Here is a 27,740-nt window from a genome sequence, read left to right as displayed (position 1 = left end):
CTTTCTTGAGTTCTATTAAAGCATCTCTTAACTTTTCTAATTAAGATTTATGTTCTTATTTTTAGGTTGTATTATTTCCTTAATATCATTTAGCTTATCTAATTATTACCTTCCAAAACCTTTTTAGACCTTATCACCTATTATTATTTTTTTATTCTCTTCTATTTTTCTTGTTCTTATGGGTTTATGTGTTTTTTAACCCTTTTATTTATTTTTTGTGAGGATTAGGGACAGGGCAGAAACAAAGATGTTTTCAATCCACAGTATTTAATTAGCCCATTTTTTTCCTTGTGGGTTATCTTTTCCTTAGTGATTTATAGAAGTTTCTGTTCAACACTTTAATTCATCTATTGCTTATGCATTGTAAATATTTACTTTCAATATGTGTCTGTCATTATTTTAAAAATCATATCTGATACATTAAGATTTAAAATCAATTTCTTATTCTTTTCTTTATGGTTGGAATTGTTTGTGTCTTAATAATTTTTCCTTACTTCAAGTACATCTATTTTTCAATCTATTCTTCTAAAACATTTAAAATGTGCTTTTCATATTAATACCTTTAAATTATGATTTTTTGTGTGTGCAGTGTAACACAGAGGTAATTCTCTCCTATGTTGATAGCTATTTTTACCTGGAGAGTTATTCCTTTCCTCTAATGTTACTTTAGCATACACCAATTCCTTCTTTTTAATGAATCTGTTCATGAGTTCACTGTTATTCTCCATTTGTCTTTCTCTGGATTAATAGTACATTATTTTAATTACAATAGCTTAATAGTAACTTTTGAAATATGATAGATGAAATAGGTGCTTCTTACTGTTCTGCTTCAAAATGATCTTTGACATTCCTGATGTTTACCCATGTACTGTCTGGAAACAAACAAATAGACATACTCTGTTGCAATTTTTGATTGGAATAGCCTTAGATTTATAAAATGTTTTCAGACTGATTTTTATTTACCTTGATTTTCTCTAAAGCAGACTTATAGTATTTCCCATGGATCATTTTTCAGATTAGTTAAAAAAAATAATATATACATATGATGTGCCCCCAAATACATACATTGACAATAAACACTTGAACATTTTTGAACATGAATGGGATATTTGTAGGTATATGTATGCAAGTAAGTAACTGTAAATTATTTTATTTTATTTTTTTTACCTTGAGCATGTATTACTTTTTCTATTCAGCAATCCCACTTGAAGGCTACACTTGACTAGCCTAAATCAACATTTTAATTATGACATGTGATTAGGGTGAGACTTGGAAAAAATATCACGGTGGCAGAACCACATTATTTTTCTATGATTTCTTTTATCTTTAGACATAAAGCACCGATAAGTCAGAACTATCCATAAGGATGACTATGCTGCCATTCAAATGTTTAAATGGAAAAGTGATTATTCAAATGTAACTAATAATGCTCTTGTGCTATGTGTATAGACAAAATGAATTAATCACTTGGTTTGCTAGTAATGGAAGAACAGAAGCTACATTTTATTCACTTTTCTATCACCAGTAGCTCAGTGACTCATATATCATAAATCCTTAATACGTATCTTTTAGAGAATGAATTAATGGATAAGTATATTCAAAAGTAATGGTATTTTTAATTTTTTTAAAATTTATTATTTATTGTATTTTTTATATTACATTTTAGTCCTCTTACATCTCCCTCCCCCCAGCAATCACCATTGGTATGTTATTTTGAGAATAGTATGTATTGGTATATTTTAGGATGTGATACAGAACCTAGAATATAGTAAGTGCTCAGCAAATGTCAATTGTTGCTTTTCTCAGTACTGTACACACTATCTCTATTAATATTTCACAGCTTTGTTTCAACCTGAATCTGAACATATTTTTTAAATAAATGATCTGAGTAAAGATAGATGGTATGTTTATTACTTTATTAGATTTCATAACTCTGGGATAGGTAGAAAGATATTCACAGGCTAAAACGATGTGGTAAATTTAATGAGGTGAAATTTAATAGTGTTCAATACCCTGAAGATGAAGTAAAGCTCAAATTATCAGGGACAAGATAAAGGCAGAAATTGTTTAGCAGCAGTATATGTAGAAGTTTAAAGGAGTTTTAATAGAAAGTAGGTTTCAATCTGAATTGTAGTGTGCTGCAGCCACTACAGAAAGAAATACTACCATATGTTACATTAAAAATACACTCTGTAATGATGAAGTTGATAGTAGTCTCTATTAAGTACAGATCTATCTATACTTGAAGCATTTATCATATTCAGTCCTAGATATCATACTTCCTAAGAAACTTAGGCTTAGAAAAATGTTCAAAAATGATTAGAATGGTGAAAAAACTGAACTATTTGGAATGAAAATGGGAATGTTTGCTTTGAGGAGAAAATGTCTCATGGAAGATATGGTAATTGTCTTCCAATGTTAGAAGAAAAGTCAGGTGATGGAGCCTTTAAGACCTTTAGAAGCAAAAAGTGGAACAGTTGATAAATATAAGGGCGAAATTCCAAATGGTCTCATATGTCGTCACTTGCTTTAGAATTCCAGGCCCATGATGTTATGCAATGTTAGGGTTCATAACCACATATTTAGGTAGAAGGTTAAGGAATCTGTTAAGTGGTTGGATCAGATGAGCTTTAAGCTAGAAATTTAATATTCTGTGATATATTTTGGCACAATACAGTGTGGCTTCAGATATGGCCACATTTGTTATTGGGAAGGATTGCCACACACCTGCTTTTACTGATGGGCTTGCTTGATAAGATTCAAATTAATATGGCTGTGAACTCAACCAATAATTTTAGTGTTTACCATTTTAAAACATAGACACTATTTTTAAAAACCTACTTGTGCTCACCCCTGCAGATAAAACAAGGTATTGTACAATGATTTGGTACAGTAGATAGCACAAAAAGATGATACGAGTAGTTTCTGTTTATGTCTATTCCATGCTTGGCAATACTTACATGTTAATAGGTAAGTCATAGGTTAGTCCCATTATCTAACACTTGGCACTGTCTGGCAATGGTGGGCACCATTTGTTGAGTGAATGAATAATTCCTCTCATTGCTTGATTGGTGTTTACCAGCTTCTAACCTGCCTGAATCACCACTTATTTACATCATCTTAAGAGGTTTCCTACACATTCTATACCCCCTAGAGAAGGCATAAGTAATGATAGAAGAGGGCATGAAAATAGAAGCTGCAGTAATTGGTGGGAAGATTTCCTTGCTTGTATAGGATGCCAGTTGTGAGGGGGAAATTGTTTTCAGGAGAAAGATAGAAAGGTTTTAAGAGGATATTCAAGTCAACTCTCCAGTATTGGATCAGCAAGAAGTACATCAAATTATAGCACTCCATTGGGAGATACTGCTTTCATAGGAACAATCACAGGGTAAATTGGAATTTCTTTCTTTTTTTTGAATTCAGAAATAACATTGTGTAATCTGTAAGGAAATATAAAATTGTACTGAGAAATAGTAATCATACAAAACAACATCAAATCCTGCAAAACAAAACTCTTGTGGAAAGTGACATTCTTGGAATGTGTTTTTAAACTGTTTATTTGACATTGATGGCTATGTGCAGCCATGGAAACTGCAAAGTGATGGCAATTATTTTATTTAGCAATTTGGAAATATTGATCTTTAGGCCATGTACAGGGAAATTCTCTGATGTCTCATCTGTTTGCTGTATTTTTATCTTGGGCTTTGTTCAGATAAGAGTGGCCAGTATTTCACTTAGTCTTCTCTACCAGCATCATTATTAAATGCACAGTGGAAGACCAGAAAGACCGGAAATACATCACTCCAGATTTGTTTGTTTGCTTCCAGTAACACCTTTGACCAAGAGCTGGGTCATGGATTGAATTTCTTGTTTCATTCTAAATATTATTAATATTTTCTCTAAGAACAATAGATTATGGTTTAAAGGGATTTCTTTAAGTATCTTTGTTCTTTTTTAAAATACACTGTTATCATCTTTATTTAAAGAAACTATTTGAAGGCAAAAAAAATTGAACAAAGAGAAAAAAGTGAGTTTTCCTTTCTCTTTATTCTCCTCACTTCCTTACTCCTATTTTTCTCTTTCTTCTTACACTTTCCTCTCTTTCTTTTCTGACAAACTACATAAAAACTGTATGAAAGTTTCCAAACTTTAGTCTCAAATTCTTCTCCTACATGTACCCAGAGGTGAACAGACCATACAACATCATTGTTCCCATGAAATCAGAACTGTCAGCACACTTGTGGGTAATTCAAAGAAGTTGCAAGAGAACATTTATCTTGAAAGTGGTTTTTTTGTACGTCAAACAGAGAAGGAATCATTTCTGAGTTTAAAAATAGTCATCACAACTTGGAAAATGCAGTAATATTTATTCATGATAAACCTGTTTTTAATGAAAGCCACGAGTGTCCAAACACAAACCGAATCATGAAAACCACATGGTCTTTTGTACAAAAACCATGACATATGTTCCATTGATTTGCTAAATGATATGAGTGCAGAAAAGACAAATTAAAAATGCTAAAATCCTTTTAAATGCACTATCTAATATAGATATCAACCATGAACATGGCATTCAAAATTAGTTCCTTTAAGTTTATCTGCTGACCTTTTGTTACTGTACCTTTACAATTTTCTTTAAAGCTTTAATTGTTATCGTTCATTTCAACACAGAACTACTGGTATTTTGGCTTGACTTTCCATAGAGGACTAAATTCTATGACATTAGTGCATATACATATGATGGTATACAAAGTCTTTTGTAAATATATGAATCTGAAAGGGCCATCCGAAGTATCCTGTAAACCATTCAGTATTTAAGATATATGTGTGTGTGTGTGTGTGTGTGTGTATACTTTATTATATGGTATATATAAGGACTGACTAGAAAAAATTATGTACCTATCTAATTTATGTTTGTCCTTAACCACTTCAGACTTGTTTTAAATTAAACTTACCTAGTATTGGGGAAAAAGTTAAGGTTTGTTAGAGATTTAGGTTTCTACACTTAAAACCACTAAATCAGATGTGTAGATAATTGTCACTTTCCAAAAATGCACTTCATTCTTCCCCAGCAGTCATATGGACCCATTTGATATCATACAAAAATAAAATAAAATGCAAGGAAAAAACGTTCCTAATAAAATTTTCTTACTGAAGATTTATAACATGGTCATCCTGTTGTAACTTTTAAATTGAATTATCAGGCTCTGCAAATTAAAAAAAAAAGTCAATAAGGTTTACAAATCAAGCCTCAGGAAGAAAGGCACTTGCGCCACGCACAAGGTTATTCCAGTCTGTATACTCCACAACCCTTATCAAATGGAACTGATTTCTGGCCTGAAAACAAATACAGGAAAGTGCTAAAATAGAATCAAATCAGAATGCTTATGAAAAAAGCATCAAGTTAGGCTACCAAATGTTTCACACCAGTAGGAAATATCTTTAGAAACTTCTCATGGAAATTTGAAGTATATGTTGTATCAAGTTCAGGAAAGGTATAAGGCTGTTGGAGAAATTCCCTTAGTTTATTGACTAAAAAGTCAAAAGAATTGTTAACAGTAAAACTTGACAAGATAATTAAATTAATGATGATAAAATCTCAGCAGGGAAGTGCCCATTAATTGAATTTATTTGGGAGTGTGTTTTCACAAGTCTAACCAAATTATCTAATTTTCACTTACATTAAAAAGTGATAGTCAATACCAACTAATTAGTAGAAATGATGGGAAAGACCAGTGCTCTTAACAAATGAAACAGAATGAAACAAACATCAAAGAGTGACCATGATATTTGACACCTGCCTGAAAATGCCATTTATCATTTGCCCTGTGATATCTTTCTGTGAAACTCACCAAAGAAAAGAATCCCAGTAATTTCTATGTGACAGTGTCTTTAAAGCTGGAACATATTTATCGCATTCTCTGTATCCTTTCACGACATTGATATGCGTGTCAGTATGAGGATGCCAAGAGGTGAACTAACTGAGAAGAAGGACGTGTTGCAGATACAGCAATTGGATCTGGGCATTTTCTGTAAGAAAATCAATGCCATTGTGGTATCCAGTTTACTATTACATATGGTTAATGCTTTTTCTTAATTGCTGCTATTTTCATGTTGGACCAATCAAAAAATCTAAATTAAATCATCATTATAGTCAACTTTTAAGTGTGAAATAAACAAAATACTCTATATTTTATTCAGATTTTCCGCTTTGAGCTGCTAGCATAATGTCTCCAAATTAAAATGGGATATATTTAAGGCCTTAGCAAATGACTTGCTAATTTCCATGCAGTTAATGATGAACCTCACAATACATCTGCAGTACTGAACTAGTTTTGTTTATAGTCAATACATTCAATAGAAATTTAAAACTATGAAATCTGTCACTTTTATTTTCATTCTCATACTCTAAAACAACATTAACCTTTTAATAATGTTTTCACAAATTTTAAGCAGTCTTGACTTTGAAATTTAATCTGAAGCAGGAATGTCTGAATTAATAAGTAATACCTAATCTATTTTTTAAACTTGTGACTTTTTTCTAAACAAAATGATCATCTAAATAAACACATGTTATACATATTGTTTAAAATTTAATAACAGAATTCAAAATATTTCTTGCATTTAACAATTATGTTTCAGCTTTAAAAACAGTTCTTCATGTTCTGTTTATTTGGGGATATCATTTTACATTCAGAAAACCAGCCGCTATAATTGTAGAACTAGGATCTAACACTCATTCACAATGACTTTATCACAACTTGGGAACAGTCATGAAAGCTAGAACTGCATTGCGTTTGACTCAGCTGGTATTACACTAATTCAGAAAAAAGAATAAGGCTATGCTTTGTTCTCCTTAATCATTTTTCTAAATTAATGCAAAATAGATGTCAGTTATGAGATAGATAGGTAGATTGAATGACAGATACATTTAGAAAACCGGATAAGTACATAGATATAAATATGGCCATCATCAAAATAGAATGTGTGGTTCTGCCAAGAGAAATAATGCATATGAAAGACTCCATTCATACCTTATTTTGTTATTTCTGTTTTCGTTTTTATCTTTTGTTCAATCAATATAGTAAAAAACAATTTTCTGTTTAAACAATATTTCAGATGCTAAACAATTGTTTATATTGGTTTACATTGTCGGTAACCAGTCTAAAAGCATCACTACATCAGGCAAAAACTGCATGGAAGCCACTCTGGATGCTGAAGAACGTTTGCTTCTAACAGAGATTTTTATTTGATGTTATGGAGCAATATCTACATTTTACTGACAGTTAATAATTAGGAGTGGGAATTCTAAGCAAAGAAATTCCTTGAAATAGCAGATTTTATCTCTTAGTGTCAGCCTAACATCTTGCTCAGCACTTTAAAATTCCCTTAGAAGAATAACTTTCTATTCATTACTGTATGATCGTTCAATCACCCTTATATTATGACCCTAGATTTGCTCATTTCATGAGACATCATACATTTATTTCCAATAGACCTTTTCCTCAATGATCAGAATTGAAACCTGTGTTTCTAACTGAAAACAATTGGCACATTTTATTTCTCCAACATTTTCATGTAAGAGATATTTAAAAATACAGAGGTGATATTTTTCACAAGTCCCTGGGCTTCTAAATTTATAGTGTTAAATTTTCATCAGTTTCGTCTTAGTTGAGAGTTGCCTATAAACACATCATGTGTTTTTGGGGGAAGTTACCTATATGTCTTCAAAAATTTGGTCTAGAAAAATGACTCTGAGTCAGTCACGTTTCTTTTGTTTTTGTTTTTTTCTTAAAAAAAGACAAAACATCAATAAACATTTTAGCTCTTTAATGAGCAAAGATCATGTCTCTTATCATTGGACTAATAGTCATTATCCAGATTATCTTTATTTCACGCAATGACCAGTGACATGGCCAAGATGTACAAAGTTGTTTCCATCAAGTAGTATACAATTTTTTTTTTGTATAATAAGCTTTCATTCTTGAAAAAGAGTAACTGAAAAGAAAGGTTTCTGTTACTGCAGTTAGTTTGTCAGAGAAAGTTCTTTGCATTATCTTACAAACTATCAAAATTGCTAGTCATCTGAAAAAATGTAAAAAAAAATCACATAACTTTAGTCTAATAGAAATATAGTACAGGTAAGAGAGAAAGTATTTACCAGGATGTGCTCTTTAAGTCCATCTCAATTTTTTTTTAATACAAATGTACATCTGATTACATATACAAACATTTGGAAAGGTCTGTGATATACTGTTACTGGTAAACAACAGGGGATGAAGAGTTTCCTGTGGTCTTAGACTATTCATTTAAAATCACACATTTGTGTAAGACTAAAATCCTCCCGGTGTTGACTCTCCTTCTAGGTTCTGCATCTACGTTGTACTCTACTGAGATTGCACGAGCAAACTCCAGTGAACGAACCTCCGTCAGAAAGATAAGTGATGTGAGGAGGGACATAACTTTATATTGAATTATTATTAGTAAACATTTTGTCATGCAACATGAGTAAATCAATTAACTGAGAACTGTAACCAGAGTGGTAATTTGGGGCATCCTCATATCATAAAAGACTTGTAAGTAACTCTTTGGACACACTTCATCTTACCAAAAGGAACAAAATACAGAGTAACAAAAACCACAGCAAATTATAGATCCTGTAACACATGTCCAATTAGGGTTATATATTTATAAATTATTTAGATGGGAGTGAAAAGAACATTAAAAACACAGGAAATTGTTTGCTCTGGGATTCGTATCAGCGACTATTCACCACTATACCTATAGTTTCTTCAAATAACTTTATACCTAATCCCTTCTATTATTGAAACTACTGTGAATTATTTAATTGTAATTACTTTTGCCCCTTAAAATCTTCTTTAGGTTCTGCCAATTGATGCAGGAAGCTTCTATTAAAAATTCCAATGGGATGAGAAGAATTTTAATTACGACTTAATCAGCAGCACAGCCACCAAGCATATAAATTATCATGCACATCGTGCTCAAAATATCCAGTTTCCTTTATCCCCACCACTTTATACTGACAGCACTTATGTGATAATGTGGTACCTGCCAGTCTTTAAACTTCTTTGTTTTACTGGCAAATTTCAGCACGAGCCTCCGCTAAGGCCGTTAACCGCAATGGTGCTTTGTGTACTAATCCAAACATGGGAATGTGGTCTACACGCAACAAACTGCTCCAAATAAAAACTGCTGAAAATTATCTGACATTCCATTGGTGTGTCCCTTGTGCATATTCATGGTTGGTTTTTTATTTTTATTTTTTATATTTCAGACATAGTTCTTTCCCATACACCATAGTTTGGTGTTCCACATGCCTAATTCCATCATGTAACATAAATCTTCAAAAAATTAATTCTTGAATGTGAATGAAAAAGTATCATTCAGAACAATTGCTTCAAGCAATTGCAATTCATTTTAAAGTTGATTTGTGTATATATATATACAATTCATTTTTTTCAAAACCCCCAAAGTTCTTGATATGTATATTCACATAATATTCCTCCTTATTTAAATAGTAAGTCTTGTAGGTTGAAAGCCACAGAATCTTCAGTAATCTTATACTGCAATCCATCAAAAAAATAGAGTTTGTTTCTCTTATCTGGCTATACCCTGGTCGTTGAATGTGAATGGGGGTGGGGATGGGGATGGGGCAGCGTATTGTTCTGTCCTCCGGTAAATGTATTGAATGTGTGTAAGGGTTGAATCCCTGGTATAGTGTTGGGAATCATTGTAATGGTGTTGGGTGTCATTAAGGGAACATCATCTGGTGACCTCCTCATAGCTAGTGTGTAATCTGGGGGGCAGGCGGTCCGAAGAACCACCTCATGTGGATGGATGGACTCACATTCATGATCCAAATCAGTGTGCTTCATTTGGAGGGACATGATCTCCTCTTCTTGTGCATGGGTCAGATCGTTGGTAGTAGTGCGCTGAGGGCTGCATCTCCTATGAACATCATGTTTCCTCTTATCCTTTTTGTAGTAAAGAGCTGCAAATGCCAAGATATTCAGAAATAGCAGTGATGCACCAACTGCTATGGTGACGCTCAGCTCGGTAGAGTAGTCCCTTTGATCCACTGAAAACGGACTCGGTTGTTGTTTGGGATCATCCTGCTTGGCAGTGGGAAAGGCCGATGTGACAGGTACAGAATTTTTTCTCGTAGGTCTGAAAGTGATGTCAGTTGATGGCACTTTAGTTGTTGTAGAGGTATACTGAGAAATGTCATTGAGATTATGCAGATGAGGTACAAGCTCCAACCAGAGGTTCACCTTATTGGCTCTATAATGTTCTTTAACTCTTGGTTTTAATCCAATATGGAGATACAGCTGATCTTTCTGGGAATATCTGGTCCATGCTACTTCTTCAAAACGGTTGGGTTTGGTATGAATGAATTTTGTGTCTTGAGGGACTGGTTGATTTGGGTCACTAGGAAGGAAAAAGCAATTATGAGAACAAAATTACTTTATTCTTTTTCTTAATAGAAATAGTACTAGGTTAACATATAAGTCAAGAGGTAATTCAGCAAGGCTTTAGACTGTGTTTTAATAACAACTTGGGTTAATTTAGAAATATAACTCCCATTGCAGGCAGATTGTTAAATGGTTAATGACGTAAATGTGAGTAAGCCTCACATTCTACCCGAAGATTTAAATATTTATATGCCTATGCTTTGTCTCATAGGCAAAGTAGCAGAGACCATGTGATGCAGTGGAAAAGACAGGATTTGGAACTGGCAGATGAGGATTCGAGGCCTCGTACTGCTACGTACTACACATATGAATATCTATATGAGACTCTGATAGACTAATGTCCCTTCTCTGTAAAATGGAATTAACAATACTTGACCTGCCCACAATAACAAGTTAGTTGGGAGTATCAAAGGACATATGGTACTATAAATTAGAAAGCACCATAAAATAATATTTGTCACTACTGAACAACAACAGTAATGTTTATGCAATTAAAATGCCAAAATACATTTAATTGTCAACTAATGCAATAGAGGTATAAGCCTTCTTAATAAACTAAAAAGAACTAATAAAGCAATAATTTTTAAAACACCATAGTATAGAATTTTGAAAAGAAGGAACTTAAGATATTGCCTGTATTAGTCTATTAAACCATTCAGGCACAAAATATATATTACTTTTAAATGCTTAAAGAGATATTTTTATTAAATTATAGAAAACTTTCTTCCTTAGGTACATACCCAGTTTTAGCAAAGTTCGTCCAGTATGTCATTACCACTGCGCTCAGCATCACATCATTTTTGGAGAAATTGCAAGGAAATAACTCTGTAGGTCCAATCATGGGGATTCCTAGCACATAGGGAACCTCATCTCCATGAGCTGCATCAGCCCAAGCTGGAACCTGGTCTGTTTGGCAATGATGGTAAAAGGCATAGAAATATGTAGGCGAACCAAAGTTTGAGTGAAGATCTGCTGTAGCTACAGCTGGTGCCACCCACTGATGGTCCGTAAACAAGGCCAATAATGTCTTTCTTCTGGTTTCAGGGTTATGACGGTCAGCCCAGTCAGTATACATGAATTTAATGGTTTCTCTCAAAACATCTTTGCCTTCTGGATATCCATATAAATTATCAACAAAATTGGAAACAGCAAAGTCGAAATCACTAGCTGATATACCATCATCACTATCTACTATATTCTCAACAAATTTTAATCCCTCTCCTTGGTTAACACCTAACATTATGTCATAGTTGAGGAACTCCCCTTGCTCCATTAATATCTGAGGGTCATCAGGTATTACATCACCATCAATCACAGGTCCAAAGGCTATGTGGTATCGTGCTGGTTGAATATCTTGGTCAACAAGTTCTTTGTAAGGCTTCTTCTGTAGGCATTCCACTAATTCTACTGTATCTGAAACATTGCAGCCAACTTTTGTGGCCAACATCCTAGCATATTTTGCAGGTTGGAAACTAACAGCCCAACTGGAAAGGGCTGTTCCACTTTGAGCTATTGCTCGTTGAAAAAGTCCTATGGGGAAAAAAACAATGAAGAATTTCATACACCCTTTGAATAACATTGTGGCAAAACAATAACATTAGATATTTTAGACATGTATACAAAAACCCAGATACAACTCAAGAACAGGGAGATAAAAACATTGTTGCTTAAGAGAAAGTACATAAAGGCATCCCCAGGGTACATTGAATCAGAAAGGTGGACTCAGTCTTCTCTTTGAGTTACAACTACTTTAGGGATCAAGGGGTGTAAACTGATCCTGTCTCAAAGAGGCAGTAAAGGAAGGAGAGGAGGAGAATATGTAAATACTAGTGGTTAAAAGCCCCAAATATGTCTGTGCTCAGCATGTAAACACCTGTGCTGTTATCGAAGCCAACCAAAAAGGGCCAACTCTCTCTCCTTTATCTCTTCATCAGGCTAGGTTGTCTTTTGAGAATATTTCCTCCAATTTGGCTGCATTTACCTTCCTTCAAAATGGCTCTGCATGTTTATTTTAATCAGATTTTATTTGAAAAAGCATTGTTAAGAGCTCACACAACAACTAGGGCTGGGGATTTGCTAATACCCTGGGGATAGCCCTGAGGCACACAAAACAGAATATCGCTTCAGACATACTCCTTCTAGCTCTTCACGTCAGACACAGTATGCTGAATATTCATCTTTCAGAAGAAGCCATAACATTTGGAGTGTTTTCACTAGGTTAAACAAAAAACCATCACCAGAAGGATATTGTGGGGTGTGGTTTAACTTTTTCCAGTGTTGAATAGGCACTGCTACATTTTATCGTAAACGATAAAAAGTACACGGTCCACTGCTTTTCACTTAATTGCATTTAAAAATTATAAAATGGCCCCATCTGCAGTTGGATTAGAACTGCATGCCATTCAGATTTACAAATGCACTTTATCTAGTACTCATTAAGGTATTTTCAAATAAAATCTTTGTGTTAAAATATAATTTATCTATTTTCTTCACAAAATTATATTGGTTATCATTTTCCAAATGCAGTTTGGAGTTTGGTTATTTAAACACATGCTCAATTATCCATATGTGTTAATGAGATAGAAACAGTTTTCACAAAGGTGCTAAAAGAGTGTCTGAATTAGAAGCAAAATTTTAGATTTTCCTCCAAACACGTATATATATTAAAAATGCAGGCTGTAATATGTTCCTAGAGAATTCTAAAAGTATTTAAAAAAGTCAAACAATACTTATTTAAATGTATTTTTGTTTCTGACATCTTTATGAACATATTTTTAGTTTGCTAGAGCAAAGTATGCTAGAGTATATGATATAAATACAGATAACTTCAAAAAATTATGTAGGCTTTGTGTCTCTCAACATTTTCTCAGAGAAATATTTTACTAATTAAAAACTTTACAACTGAAATAAACCTGGTGATTTCTATAATACCCTTTCCTTTTTCAGGGCCTTAAAAGCATTAACTATATACACCAAAAAAGATTTTAAGGAAAATAAATATTACTAAACATAGTCTGAAACATGCCATCTAGATGGTACTGAGAAAAACCGTATCTTTTATAACTAGTGACAGTGCTTGTTCTGTGTCCGCAAGCTGTGGCTGACTCCTGGTTGACACAGGCCTGCTCATTGCTGCAGCCCTGGGGGTTTACAGGCTTGAAAGTTGATGTCTGCACGGGAGACAGAATTAACCCGACTATTTCAAGACATCTCCCAAGCATCTCCCAGTCAAATTAGGAGGCTTTGGGGAGATAGACTTAGGACTAGACCAACATAAGTCCATTTCTGTGGCCAGGCATGGACAGATTTCCTTGAAGAGGGTGATCGAATGCTGCTATATTTTCAATTGTTTGCATAGTCATTTGCCATGCAAATAACAATGCTAGCCAATGAGCTAATTGATTCATCTCTTTATGTTAAATGCTAGTTTTGTACTGGGTGAAATTGGCTTCGGTGCCAGTTTTATTTTTGATTGTTTTTGCTTTATATCTACACATAGTGTTAGAAAACCTAGAAGGAAAATATTTGCAAGTGAACAGCCCTCAGAAATCTGAAGAGATTGCCTAAGGTTAACCTTGATAAACATTAGCTTACTTACTGTAGTCCTTAGGCTAGAAATATATAATCTGTTCTATTAAAAAAAAACAACTAAGTTTGTTATTTCAAAACAAAGTTTCCATTATGGACCAAAATCTTTATACAGTTCGAAATGTTCTCATATGTGAATTTTGCCATCTCGAGTCAGGACTCTAATACGTATGAGATATTACAGAAACTATGTCTATAAATACCATATTTTGCCATGTATAATGTGCTCCCATGCATAACGCACACGCATTGTTTTGGCCCAAACTTCCGGGGAAAAATTTTTTATTTTAATTGTTAGTTCAATTATTGATTTATTTATATTTAGAAACCAAACCAATTATTGTATTCCTGGGTATTGTTTTGCATATGGATATTGTTATTGATTTCTAGAGTTACACTTTTAATGCATAAACATAAATAAAAGAATTAAAAACATTTATATAGAAAACGCATTAGTACTACCCATGTATAATATGCATCCTATTGTTCCCTCAAAAATTTGGGCAAAAAAGTGTGCATTATAAATGGCAAAATATGGTAGGTTATAGTGATATATGATTTTCCAAGTATATATACTTACTTAATTACTGGCTGATCTTTTGAAATTCCTCATTAATGTATCTTTGATACCAAAAACAAATATTCTATATTTTGTACTTATATCATGAAATTCAGTCTTATAAATTAAGATATTTCCTGAATACTTGACAGTATATGCTTTCTTAATACATAAAAAAATGCCAAAAAATATGGCCTATGTTGATGTCTATTTTCTATTTTTCTATCACTTATGTTTGTATAATGGAGAGAAAGTATTTGCTTTTGCAAACTTCTCCAATTAAACACTTCTGTTCTTGTGGATATGAGTTAATAATGTAAGTTGAATGAACGACTAAACTCATGGTAAGATGGGAGTCGATAAAACTGCAACATAATGATCTTTGGACGGGCACTTAAAAAGGGTGCCAAGGCCAAAACATGGACACAAGGAAAAGGTTTCATGGGTTTAAGCCTCATCAGTGCTCCATGCTGCTTTGGCAAGCTTGGGGTTGAGGGGTGGGAGGGAACACTTTTGGAGTTGAAAAAGCACAAATTTGAACCTATTTTTTAAAATTAAAAGCTCTTCTAGTGACCTTGATGCTTTGACAATTTTGGATCATGCATGCAAAATAATCAAACACTCATTTTCCACTCAAACAACAAGTGAAAAATCTTATTTCTAGACAAACTGGCTTCTAACTGCTTCCTTCTTACTAGCAAAGGGTTTTAAATGTCTATTTTGTTAAAAGTAGATTACACCCTATCTTTGAATTAAACAACAACAACAACAACAACAACAACAACAACCTCGCCTTTGATTTTGACTACTGAATACACAGAGATGACAGAACTGTGAACATCTTTGATTTTCCCCAAAATCACCCTTTGGAGGAAAGAAAAGTAACTGTGATGCTAACTATTATGAAGAGTGCTTGAAAGGACATCCTTACCAAGCTCCACAGGAGACAGAGTTTGACAAAAATCTGAACATGCATATAAAAGCTGAGAAATCAAAATTTTAAACAGTTATTGAGTTCAACCTGACACTCAGTTTGAACACAGATATATATGTATATATATACAGAGCATCACATACTACTACTGATGGTGGTGGCATGCAGACACCAAAATTGTCAAAATTTGCAACCTGCATAATACCTTTGGTTGAATTGCTCCAACGGTTACCTTCAGAATAATGGGATAAAGTCAGAAGATTGACACATGAACCCCCAGCGCCAGATCCAAAAACAGTGATTCGTAAGGGGTCACCACCAAAGAATCCAATGTTCTCACTAGTCCATCTTAACGCCTGTATGAGATCAAGGAGTCCATAGTTTCCTTTTGCAGCCTGATCCCCTGTGCTCAAGAAACCTGAAAAATAAAAATAAAAAGACATCTTAGGACACCCTTTTGATTTCACATGAACCAAACGAGCATTACATTTAAATACAACTGGAACCTGTGTTCATCATGGTGAGTACAAGTTCTTTAGTAAAAATTATTTCCCACCAGAATAAAAGAATTTACTTTAGGAAAAATAAAAGAGACTGAAATCTGAAAAATGATGTTTATCTTTCCCAAGTTATCCAGGTAATAGGCAATAGGGTGCAGATAAAAGGAAGTAAAGCATTCTGAAAGACCTCAAGGGAGACATTCCAGAGGCCCAGTTACTTGGTGGGGATATTTGGGAGAGTATCAGGGGGCATTTGTGAGTGTGCTTTTGCATAAAACACTGTGTCAGTCCTCAAGTTGCTCATGGTCTAATGTGGTTGGAATTTAAAGTATGTGTAGCCGAGTGGCAGGATGTGAGGGTGCAGAACTTGTGTATTTTTCTAAAATGTGTGCATAAAATTACATGCAACTCTTTGAATGATATGTATATACACACTTTTATTGATGATGGTCCATGGTTAAGAAAGAATGACTCTGTTAGAGGTGATTTGAAGCCATTTTTTCTGGAATATTTTAAATGCTAAACTGAGATTTGCTAAATTAGAAAACAAGGTAGAATAATTGAAGATTTTTGAAAAGTTCTTATTTATATTTTTAGAATGCTTGAAGTTCTTCTTTATAGTGAATCTGATCATGAGGAGAAACAAATAGCATGATAGAAAGAATGGGGTGGGAGGGCCTTACACGGGTCTGAAATGGCAGCATGGCAAAGGCAATTGATAAAAATGAGATAGAAAAAGTATTATGGCAGTAAGAGCTGAATGAATTTCTAATGTAGTAGTTGATCCTTGAATAACATCATTTCATACAATGTCATTACAATACCAAGATGCTTTGGGAACTGAACTCTTTTTAATATCAATTAGCCTGTGGTGAAATTGTTATATGTTAATTTCCTTAAAGTCACACAACCTGTGGATGACAGTGATGGCTTACCGTATATTGAAGTTATGGAGAGAAGAGTCAAATATATTAATTTTATAATACTTTAAACATAGTCATTTATTTTTCTGACAGCAGCTTTATACTATGCTTTTTATAAGTTATGAAACAAACATCTTCTCTGATATATTTCTGCATTTGATATGACTTTGGCAAAAATGTACAAATTATTTTTATAAAATATCCCATTTTATAGACTATTTATATATTATGTAGAAAATATTTAGAGATATATTACATATAAATTGATTAATTATATTCAGAGACATAGTTTTCAAACACAAGTTTATGAAAATAATTTTTAAAATTAGATTTATTTTTCTTATTGCAGACCTATAATAGAAACTCAACATAATGGTTCAATTTTGTGGTAAAAATTATTTTATCCAATTAGTAAAAATGTAATTCACAATTACATTTGTGAAAACTAGACTGTGATAATAGTACCTATCAATTGAGTAAAATCAATCTATATCCAAAATGAATATATGGACAAGAAATTCTTTAGAATCATCATAGAAGAAATAAATTTGCAAAAATATATAAATCTAGGTGATGAGCCCTTCTTTTCCTGTAAGAATAAACATGCTAAGAAAACAATCTCTACTCCAATGTGTGCGTGTATATATGCATGTGTGTTTGTATTTGTGTGTGTAACCCTGAAAATATTAAATCATCCTTGAGATGGAGGTTGACTTTTAAAACATAGATTTGGAGGTTGACAAATAAACATAGATTTCTGGTCATACTCACTTCCTTTTATTGCATCTACATAACAATTTAAGAAGATTCTCATGTTTTTTTTAAATAAAAAAGCACTTTTAAATACTCAATAGTCATATAAATAAGAGCATATTAAAATACAAAACAAAAACATGATAAGGATTTTTTTAAACTATATTTACTCTCAGGTAAATTTGGTGTGAAACCGAACCGTTACCTTAAGCCGCTGAAGGAACTTAGGGCGTGAACCCCGAAAACAGCGTCATGGAAAGATGACTGTGTGTTACATGGAAAGGCCCCTGAAGGATACAGGAGGTGTGAATGAGTGTGTGTGACTGTGTGTGTGTTAGAGAGAGAGAGAATGAGTGAATGAGCATATACTGTAGGTAGTTTATTACTATAGTTCTACATCACAAATATAGTCAGATAGAAATTTGATTTTTGAAAATAGCTTCTGCCACTCAGTGCAATCCAGGACTTGTATTTAACTCCCCTTGAAATAATATTGAATAACTCGTTTCATTCAAATAAATATTGACATTCATACAAAACTGATTCACTAATAAATTAATCACTATTCAATAGGGAGCATGTAGAGAACCATACTGATAAGATTATTTGTGTCTACATTAATTGTGTCTGAATAGTATAACCTTTATAGTTCCACCTTTTGTAGCACCATTTCAACTACTTTGGTATTGATCAAGCAGTACGAATTCTATAACAGCATGTCAATTCTCTAAAGAGCACCTTCTACCTTATATATATATGTAAAGAAATCTCGTAGTACCTTCAAGAAAAAAAAATTAGCTGAATTCCAAAATTTCACTGTTAGGCACTGCATGGAAAACAAAGTGAATCACCAGGTACAAGCCAGTGTCGTAAGCATGGAGTGCCCAAACTGCTTTGTCAAAATCCAGCTTTACCCCTCAGTTCTGAATTGAATTGCCCTCATTCTTGATTTCTGGATCATGTGAATGCTGTATTTTGCCTATTTGTTATCTGTCTATCTATCTATCTATCTGATCATCTACTATCTATCATCTCTTTCCAGCTTAGAGTGAATGCAGAGAGTCACCATGAATTTCTTGTTAGGAAAAAATGGTAGATATCTGTTACATTTACTAAGGCTAACCAACCAATCAAATCATATCCTGTTAGACTCGATAAATTGATACTACATGCTTGCATTAATTCTTTGATTTCTGATGCTATATTAAAAAAGAACTGTGTAGCTCAGCTAAGAACACAAAATGAAAAAATATTGAATAAGTCACTGCCTCAGAAGAGACACAGTTTACTAATTACCCAAGTGATGTGCATTGGCATTATTCTTTATATCTTGCCATCCATAAGTGCTTTATTCATTTAAAGTTCTGTTTTTATATTGTTAGGTATGGTGTCCTTGATGGCAGAATCATTTCAGATCACTCTAGTTGAACTTCACATTGAACTGTTCAACTATAGTCCAGCCATGGCAAAACTCAATTTTGGAAAGATCTGAAAGTGTTCCTTACTTTCATGATTACTTTGGAAAAGATTGCTCCTTAATGTCACTGAAATTATTCTTAACAGATTGTCATTTACTTTATCTGGTTTTTCCCGGCCTTTAGTTTTGAGCTTCTAGTATGTAACTAACTGATATCCTAACACACTGCTACATTATTTTTGTAAGATAAAACAATAATGATTATAAAAACAAGCAACAAGCTCTTCAGTGTGTGTGTGTGTGTGTGTAGGGAGAAGCAGCAGAATTTTTGGGAAAAAATTCAACTATTTAATTTACTTGACTCAAATATAAAACCTTGAAAAAATTATCACATTTGAATTTAAGAGAAACTTTAAAAATTTTTAATTACTATTATGCCAATAATTATTTTACCAGCTCATGTATCCACTGTAATTGTCATCAACTGTGTTTTCAAACAGAATGTATTTAATACTATGCTTTCCACTTAAAAATTCACTCTGTTAAAAACATCTTCAATCATTGCTCTGTGTGGAAATACTAGTTCTACTGTTATGATTAAATTCACTGAACAGGTTTGACATCAATTTGATGTTTACTAGAACTAGCAACTAGGATTATTTCCAGGTGTTAGAGAGAAAACTTAGAATGGAAAAATCAAATAAAACAGGTAAGGGAAAAATAAATAAGGACATATGCATATTGTGACCAAAGTATTGGCTTGGGCTACTGATGTCCATTGCACTCAGCCAGCTTGCTGAAGGAGTATGGGAGCAGCTAAATTAAGGTGTCTGACGGCAGCCCTGCAGTGTTTTGGTTGACCCAATCTATATTCAGGTCTCTTACACACAAACTTATGGGCAATGTCATTAGAACATTAAAACAAGGAAAGTAGGGTGCTTCTCAGTGGACAAAAATACCCAAATATATTCAAGGAGGAAACTGACAGTAGGAAAATACAGACTGTTTACTTTTGAGGTGAATCTAGAATGTCAGAAACTTAAGATATTAGTGAGTCTGTAGCTGTGCTTTCTTTTTTGGGACAGGTGAGCAAATATGAAAAACTATGATATTTAATTTCTGGAAGTGCTTAATAGAAAAAATATATATATATCCCACAGTACGTAGTTCTTGCTATTCAGAGAAGGGCAAGTGTAGGTTTACAATTATTTTTATGGAAAATAATACAATAATTAATAAATAAGAACACAAGAATAAACCCTGTGTTTTGTGTACTCACAACTGTAAACCTACTTTTACCCCATCTTTTAAAGAAGTAGGAAAGAAATCTTCTGTGTTCATCAGTGCCATTGTCTGAATACAGATCATTGTAGTCAAATTGATAAATAGCTCAAAATAGAGACCACAGGAGGCATTAAAGAGCCAGCTTTGCAGATATGACACTTTAAATTATAGTGAGGCAGTCTTCTGGGAACTTGCGAATATAGATCAGACAATAACTCATTAAGGATTTTGCATCTTAAACATAAAAAATATTTAAAGCTGTGGCATTAATACCTCAAATTCTCCCAACTGAAAATGCAACGGGAAATCCCATGGACTGCTTCCTTCTGTCTTCTCAGTTGCTCAGTACACCCAGTTCTTCCTCACATTCTGTCCATCTCCTGCTTTCTGCTCCTGTCTCTGACTTATTTTAGGCCCTCCCTCCTCTTTTCCTTTTAGACTTTTGAAATCCTTCTACTAGTCATTCAACCTCCAACCTCCCAGCAAACAACTACTACCTTTTACTCTGTCACCTGACTTGCTTTTGAAAAATATTCTGTTTTAATGGAGAGACATTACTATATGGAAATAAAATTCTCATGTAAGACATAAATGAATAGTTTTCCTTTTTTTATTTAAGTCAAGATTTTAAAAATGTAATAGTTTAGAATTCCCCAAATTGGAAAATTTGGGGTCTACATAGGGAAAAAGAACACACATAATACTGTTTAATTACCCATCACCTCTAGCTAGTTTCTTTGCTGTTGTGTTCTCTTGAGGACTGCTGTCTAAATCCCTTGTATGTATCCTCTGGCAAAAAAAAAAAAATTGCTCTGAAATTAGTCTAATATCTTAATACCATATAACTTGGTGGCATTTTCAAATTTTTATTTTTTTGGTTTATTTATTTTATTTGGATATAATTTTCTTTTTAATGGGAAAAATCTTCCATTTTCTGGAAGATCAAACTCAGTTACTGGCCAAGGCTTTGGTTCCTGACAGCTGCACGTGGAGGCATACAATGGGAAAGCAGGTGACTGCCAACAGATGCCTAGAAAGGAAACACCAGTAGATATTTCCTTATTTTGTTCAGTCACCCTAGATCCCCATATTTTCACCATCTCTGAGCTTAACAGCTGAGGCCAATCCTCCTATGTTATATTCAGTTTTAACATTTGTGACACCTTCTTCCAAGTGGAACTAAAACAATTTTAACCATTTTTTTTTCTGACTGTAGGTAGTCATAGAGAGAAAATAGCCTTGATTTGTTTAGCTCTAAATTACATACACTATTGCCATTTCAAGAATGGTGGAAGACACTGGGGAGAAAGGAGTTCCCAGACCCAGCTTTCACGCCACCCTCTTTGTTCTCCAGCCCAATCCAAGGCTGTTAATATTCACACTTCCTGGTCTGCATGTCAGAAAAAAAAAAGAAGAAGCTTATCCACCATCCCCTGTTGTTTACTTCTTGTCTAATCAATCTGGGCAACCAACCCCATATCAAAAGTGGTGAAATTCCTGTGCTTTCAGAGTAACTACTCTCACAAAGAAGTGAAAGGGAAGAAATCTCAATTAAGTAAAGTTAGTCCTATAAAACATATTCTAAATGATACAGGTCCCCTATGTCTCTTGTATCATTAGAAAGAAAAACGCCTTAGAAATGGGCTAAATATTACCATGGTTTTTATTTATTTTTAATTTTTTTATTGTTGTTCAAGTACAGGTGTCTCCATTTTCTCCCTACCACTCCCCTCACCCCAGCCATCCCCACCTCCCACCCCCAATCCTACCGCCCTTTGGCTTTGTCCATGTGTCCTTTTTACCTGTGTAGTCTTCTTACTATGATTCAAAGATTATTAAAAATATTTTCTGAATTTAAAAAAAGGAGAAATCTCCCTGTAAAAAGGCTATTTAAAGAAATCACATTGTTTTTTTCTAATTGTTTTGATTATGCAGGAATGTGTCTGATGATTTAAATGCATAATTTACTTCAACACGTGATATTGAAGGAGCCACAATGGCTACCACATAGGAAAAGCCTTCAGAACTACATTATATAACTTCAGGAACAGTAACAACTATAAAAATATAAAAATTCTATCTGTCTAATGCATATTTTGGTCTCATGTGATCCCACTTTAATGTGAATGTCTGTGTTTGTACTTTGTAATTTATAAATTGTATTTATAACTCATTCATATTCTTTATTTCTCCGGACTGTGCGCCTGCCTCACAGTGGCCATTCTATACATGTTTGCTGAGAAGGCAGGCATCAATGCCTTACAGTTCTGTTACCACGTAGGGACCAGCAATTAAATTTTCCAAATGAAGGAGATTTAGGTATAGTTTTTCTTTCATGGCAGCAATAGAGTAAGAATTTAGAAGATAACCCTGTCTGCAGCCAATGTGTGGGGAAATGCTCTTCAACATAGAGTGTGTGGCAGTAGCTTTAAAGGGAGAATAATAAGACAATACTGGGTAGGGGCTACAGGAAAGAAGAGGACATATGGACCAGCAGGCAGCCCAGATTATTGGTCAAAGGGCATAAAGTTTGAGAAGCACTTGAGATTTTCTCAATAGTATTGTGAAAAGAACACCAGACTTCATAGGACAACTTGAGTGTATAAGCAAGTTACTGAGTACACCAGTTAGCCTCTCTGAGTCTCAGATTCTTAATAGATAATTTTAATTGTAGTGCATACCCTACAGAGTTATCATTATTAAAATATAGTGTTTTGGCACACAGGAGTGTTTAATATATGTTGGGAATAAATGCTTTGGCTTTAATTGTCTAAATTTCACATTTTTCAACCATACCAGCTTATCAAAAGTAAATCATTCATCCATTTTTATTAAAAAGAATAATAAATTTTAGATGAATTTAAAGAAAAATGTTTTTGAAAAATTACAAAAATTATTAAACATATGTATATAGACAACAAGGCTAAATTTACACAGAGGTTTTTAAATTGCTCTAAAAACTATAGTTGGAAAGACAATTGAACATACATATATTGCAATCTAAGTTTTAATAAAGTAGTAAGGGTATTTGTCATATCACTTAAGCAATCCTATTAACAGTAAAGAACATGTTCGTATTCACTGTAGATAGTTCCTTATAATTCAACTCAAACATTGAAATGGATTGTATTATAAAGAGAATAGTTGTGTGAGCCAGAACTCTGTGATGATGATTAAATAGAAGATATTGTGTCTCAATTTGCTGATCATTCTAAGAATACTTAGAAAAATTGCTAAAACATATTGGTAATACAAGTTTCTAGACCATAGCAGAAAACAGCAGGAAATAGAAAAGATAAGTCATATATATGTAGTTTTGACCATTATAAAATAGTCAGTGGTAGTCAACTTCATAGAGCTGGGACCTGAGTGGAAGGAGAGATATTGTGTGCTTAAATCTCATACCGGCTAACCCTTGAGAAAGACACAATAAAAAAGAAAGAGTAGGAGATATGGTCTGGGTAGTGAATGAAGCTGACAAGACAACATCACAAATTTCATACGAATATTGATGAAATTCCAGGTTATTTTATTTATTTATTTCTACAATTATAGGTTTTTTTTTTTAAAAAGATAAATGTCACTCTAAGGTATGACTGGTAAAATATGGTATTTATTAAATGCTACTTTTAATATTTTCTCTATTACAAATTATTTGATTTAGAGGTTTTAAATATTTTATTTTTTTTACAGTTTTTATTTAAAATGTTTTCAATTACACTTTACATTTAATATCATTTTGTGTTAGTTTCAGGAACACAGCATAGTGGTTAAACAATCATATACTTTACAAAGCATTCCCCTTGATATATCCAGTACCCAACTGGCACCATCCATAGTTACTGCAATATTACTGCCTAGATTCCCCGTGGAGCCCCATGACTATTTTGTAACTACCAATCAGTACCTTTCAATCCCTTCATTGTTTTCCACACTGTCCCCCAGTGTCCCTCCTTTCTGGCAACCATCATTCTGTTCTCAGTATCTATGAGTCCATTTCTCTGTTCTTTGTTCATTTATATTGTCCTTTAGATTCCACATACAAGTGCAATCATACGGTATTTGTCTTTCTCTGACTGACTTATCTCAGTTAGCATAATATCCTCCAGATCCATCCATGCTGAAATAAATGGTAATATTTTGGTCTTTTTAATGCCTGAGTAATATTCCATTGTTTATTTACCACCATTTTTTTATCCACTCATCTATTGATGGGCACTTGGGTTGCTTCTATAGCTTGGCTATTGTAAATAATGCTGCAATGAACATAGGGGTGCATATATTCTTTTGAATTACTGTTTTGGGTTTGTACAAGCATATACATAGAAGTAGAATTCCTGGGTCATAAGGCAGTTCCATTTTTAATTTTTTGAGGAAACTCCATACTGTTTTCCATAGTGGCTGCACCAGTTTGCATTCCCACCAATGGTGCATGAAGGTTCCCTTTCCTTCCCATCCTGGAAGACACTTCTTGTTTGTTGATTTATTGATAGTAGCCATTCTGACAGGTATGAGGTATTATCTCATTGTGGCTTTTATTTGCATTTCTTTGATGATTAGTGACGTTGATAATCTTATGATACGTCTATTGGCCATCTGTATGTCCTCTTTGCAGAAATGTCTATTCAGGTCCTTTGCCCATTTTTAATTGGATTGTTTGTTTTTTTTGGTGTTGAGTTTTGTAAGCTCTTTTAAAATTTGGGATATTAACCCCTTTTCAGATGCGTTGGTGAATATGTTCTCCCATTCAGTGTATTATCTTTTAATTTTGTTGATGATTTCCTTTGCTATGCAAAAACTTTTAGTTTGATGTAGTCTCATTTGTTTATTTTTTTCTTTTGTTTCCCTTGTCCAAGGAGATACAACAGAAAAAATATTATTATGAGAAATGTCTGTGATTTTACTGCCTATGTTTTCTCCTAGGAGCATTATAGTTTTGAGTCATATTTAAGTCTTTAATGTTTTTTTTTTACTTTATTTGTGTCTGTGGTGAAAGTAGGTGATCTAGTGCCACTTCTATGCATGTGTCTGTCCATTTTTCCCAACACCATTTATTGAATAGACTGTCTTTACCTCATTGTATGTTCTTGCCTCCTTTGTCAAATATTAATTGAAAGGGAAACTAAGAAAACAAACACATTTATAATTGCATCAAAAATACCTAGGAATAAATTTAACAAAGGAAGTAAAATCCTGTAATCAGAAAATTATGACACTAAAGAAAGAAATTGAAGAAAATATAGATAAATGGAAGAAGATAACATGCTCATGGACAGGAAAAATTAACATTGTTAACATATCCATGCTACCCAAAGTGATCTATAGACTCAATACAATTCCTATTGAAAGACCAAAAAGATATTTCACAGAACTGGAACAAATAATTCAAAAATGTATTTGGAACAATAAAAGACCCTGAATACCCACAGCACTCTTGAGAAAGAGGAACGAAGTTGGAGGAATCATGCAACCTGGTTTCAAATTGTCCTGCAAGGCCATGTAATCAAAGCAGCACGGTGCTGGCATAAACACAGACACATAGGTCAATGGAATGGGAAATAGAAGCCAGAAATAAAATGTTTTATTTTATAATACTTTCAGTATTACATAAATGTACCAAGAACAGTACAAAAACTACCATATACCCTTAACCTATATTTCCCACATATTAACATCTTCCTTTCTTCCCTCTCTTCCTCCCTCTCTCCCTCTCTCTTCCTTCTTTCCTCCTTTCCTTTGGCACTCTCTCTTTCTCTCTCTTCACCCCCCATCAATTCTGGAATCACATGTTAAATTTAGTTTTCTATTTAATCTCCTTAATTTTGAACAGTTTGTTGATCATTCTTTGTTTTTCTGTACCTTGACATTTTTTGACTAATGCAGGTCAGTTATTGTGTAGAATGTCCCTTAATTAGGGTTTGTATAATATTTATCATGATTATAGGAGGAGGGACCCAAAACCCTAGAATTTATTAAAAATGTGTTTATTACATGTTTAAACTTTCGTCACCTTCGAAGTACTCTCCATTTGATGCAACACACCTACCAAGACTTTTTTTCCACTGCTCAAAACAGTTTTTGAACTCATCAGTTTTGTTGCCTTTTAGCACTTCTGCCATTTTTGTTTCATCTCTTCCACATCAGCAAAACGTTTCCCTTTAAGGAACTTCTTCATTCAGAGAAACAAAAAAAGTCGTGTGGGGTGAGATCAAGTGAATAGAAAGAATGGGGCATCGGGGTCATGTTGCTTTTGGTCAAAAACAGCTGAAAACTCAGCAAGGTGTGGGCAGGTACATTTGTAAATCACCCCTCGTGAAATAGGCAGATGCGTTCAAAGAGCCTTAAAAATTCTCACTGAATTTCAATGCAGACTCTCTCAACAATGCCAGCTGGTACACTGATAGAGATGGGTTCCTAGAACACTCATCTAGGGGGTGGGGAGCCTGTACTACAAGAGGCCTGCTCTCCAGAAGATAATTCCATTTGGGGGGGCCCTCTCATAATTCCTTAGGTTAAGAATTTTCAGCAGAAAGGGAATAGAAAAATGTTGAGTCCATCTCAGTGCATCATAATAAGAGGCACCCAGTGTTGAGTTGTTGCACTTAGTTAAGGTGGTAATTTTCCAGATTTCTCTGCTATTAAGTTAGTATGTTTTTTGTGTTAATAAATATAAAGAAGACAGATAATGCTGAGACTCTGTAAATGTCCTGTTTTTCATCATGACTTCTTCCACTAATTTTAGCATCTGTTCATGATTCTTATATGAAGCAAATTTAATTTCATCATTTATGTTATTATTAGTTGAAACTGGCAGTAAGAAGCTTTCCCTTATCCCCACTTTGCATTCATTATTAATTAATTTATTCATTCACTCATTCATTCATTTATATTGTTATGGACTCATGGGTTCTTATTTATTCTAGGGGTCATAATCTTTTATTACCCTTTAATTGGATGCCCAAGTGGTCCCATATTTGGCCAGTAAGAGTCTCTCCAAGCCGCCTCCTATGTCGATTACATATATCCTCATCATCTTTCAGCACACCCTTACTTCCCTTTGGTACGATAAAAAACAGAATTTTTGTACGAAACTTATAACTAGTTGTGTGATCTTGGCCTTCACTCTGGTTAAAATTTTTAAATAGTCTTTTCATGTATAAAGGAATTTAAAATGTATGAGTAATTATAAAATTAATCACATTTACAGTGTAATTTAATAAAAGTAAATTAATTAAGATTAAAATAATTATAACAATTACAAAAATAATCATTACAAAAAGCAGAAATGA

At 33.6% G+C, this 27,740-nt stretch overlaps 1 protein-coding gene across 2 annotated transcripts in view; it reads right to left on the bottom strand.

Annotated features, from left to right (window-relative positions):
• Nucleotides 1–7,650: 7,650 nt before the first annotated feature.
• NLGN1 (neuroligin 1) overlaps nt 7,651–27,740 on the bottom strand; it is a 762,989-nt gene continuing 742,899 nt past the window's right edge. Inside the window, exons 4-6 of one of the 2 annotated variants that reach the window (XM_053919372.1) lie at nt 15,780–15,992; nt 11,234–12,023; nt 7,651–10,449 (exon numbers count right to left, since the gene is read on the bottom strand). In XM_053919372.1, coding sequence (XP_053775347.1) covers nt 9,627–10,449; nt 11,234–12,023; nt 15,780–15,992 — 1,826 coding nt within the window. In that variant the 3' untranslated portion in view covers nt 7,651–9,626. The remainder of the gene's footprint in view (nt 10,450–11,233; nt 12,024–15,779; nt 15,993–27,740) is intronic. The other variant, XM_053919373.1, reaches the window with a different exon arrangement.

The sequence above is a fragment of the Desmodus rotundus genome, chromosome 2 (assembly GCF_022682495.2).
Source record: "Desmodus rotundus isolate HL8 chromosome 2, HLdesRot8A.1, whole genome shotgun sequence".
In the NCBI taxonomy this organism is placed as follows: Eukaryota; Metazoa; Chordata; class Mammalia; order Chiroptera; family Phyllostomidae; genus Desmodus; species Desmodus rotundus.
The sequence above is the reverse complement of the archived record's forward strand: the minus strand, read 5'-3'. Positions and strand labels throughout refer to the sequence as shown.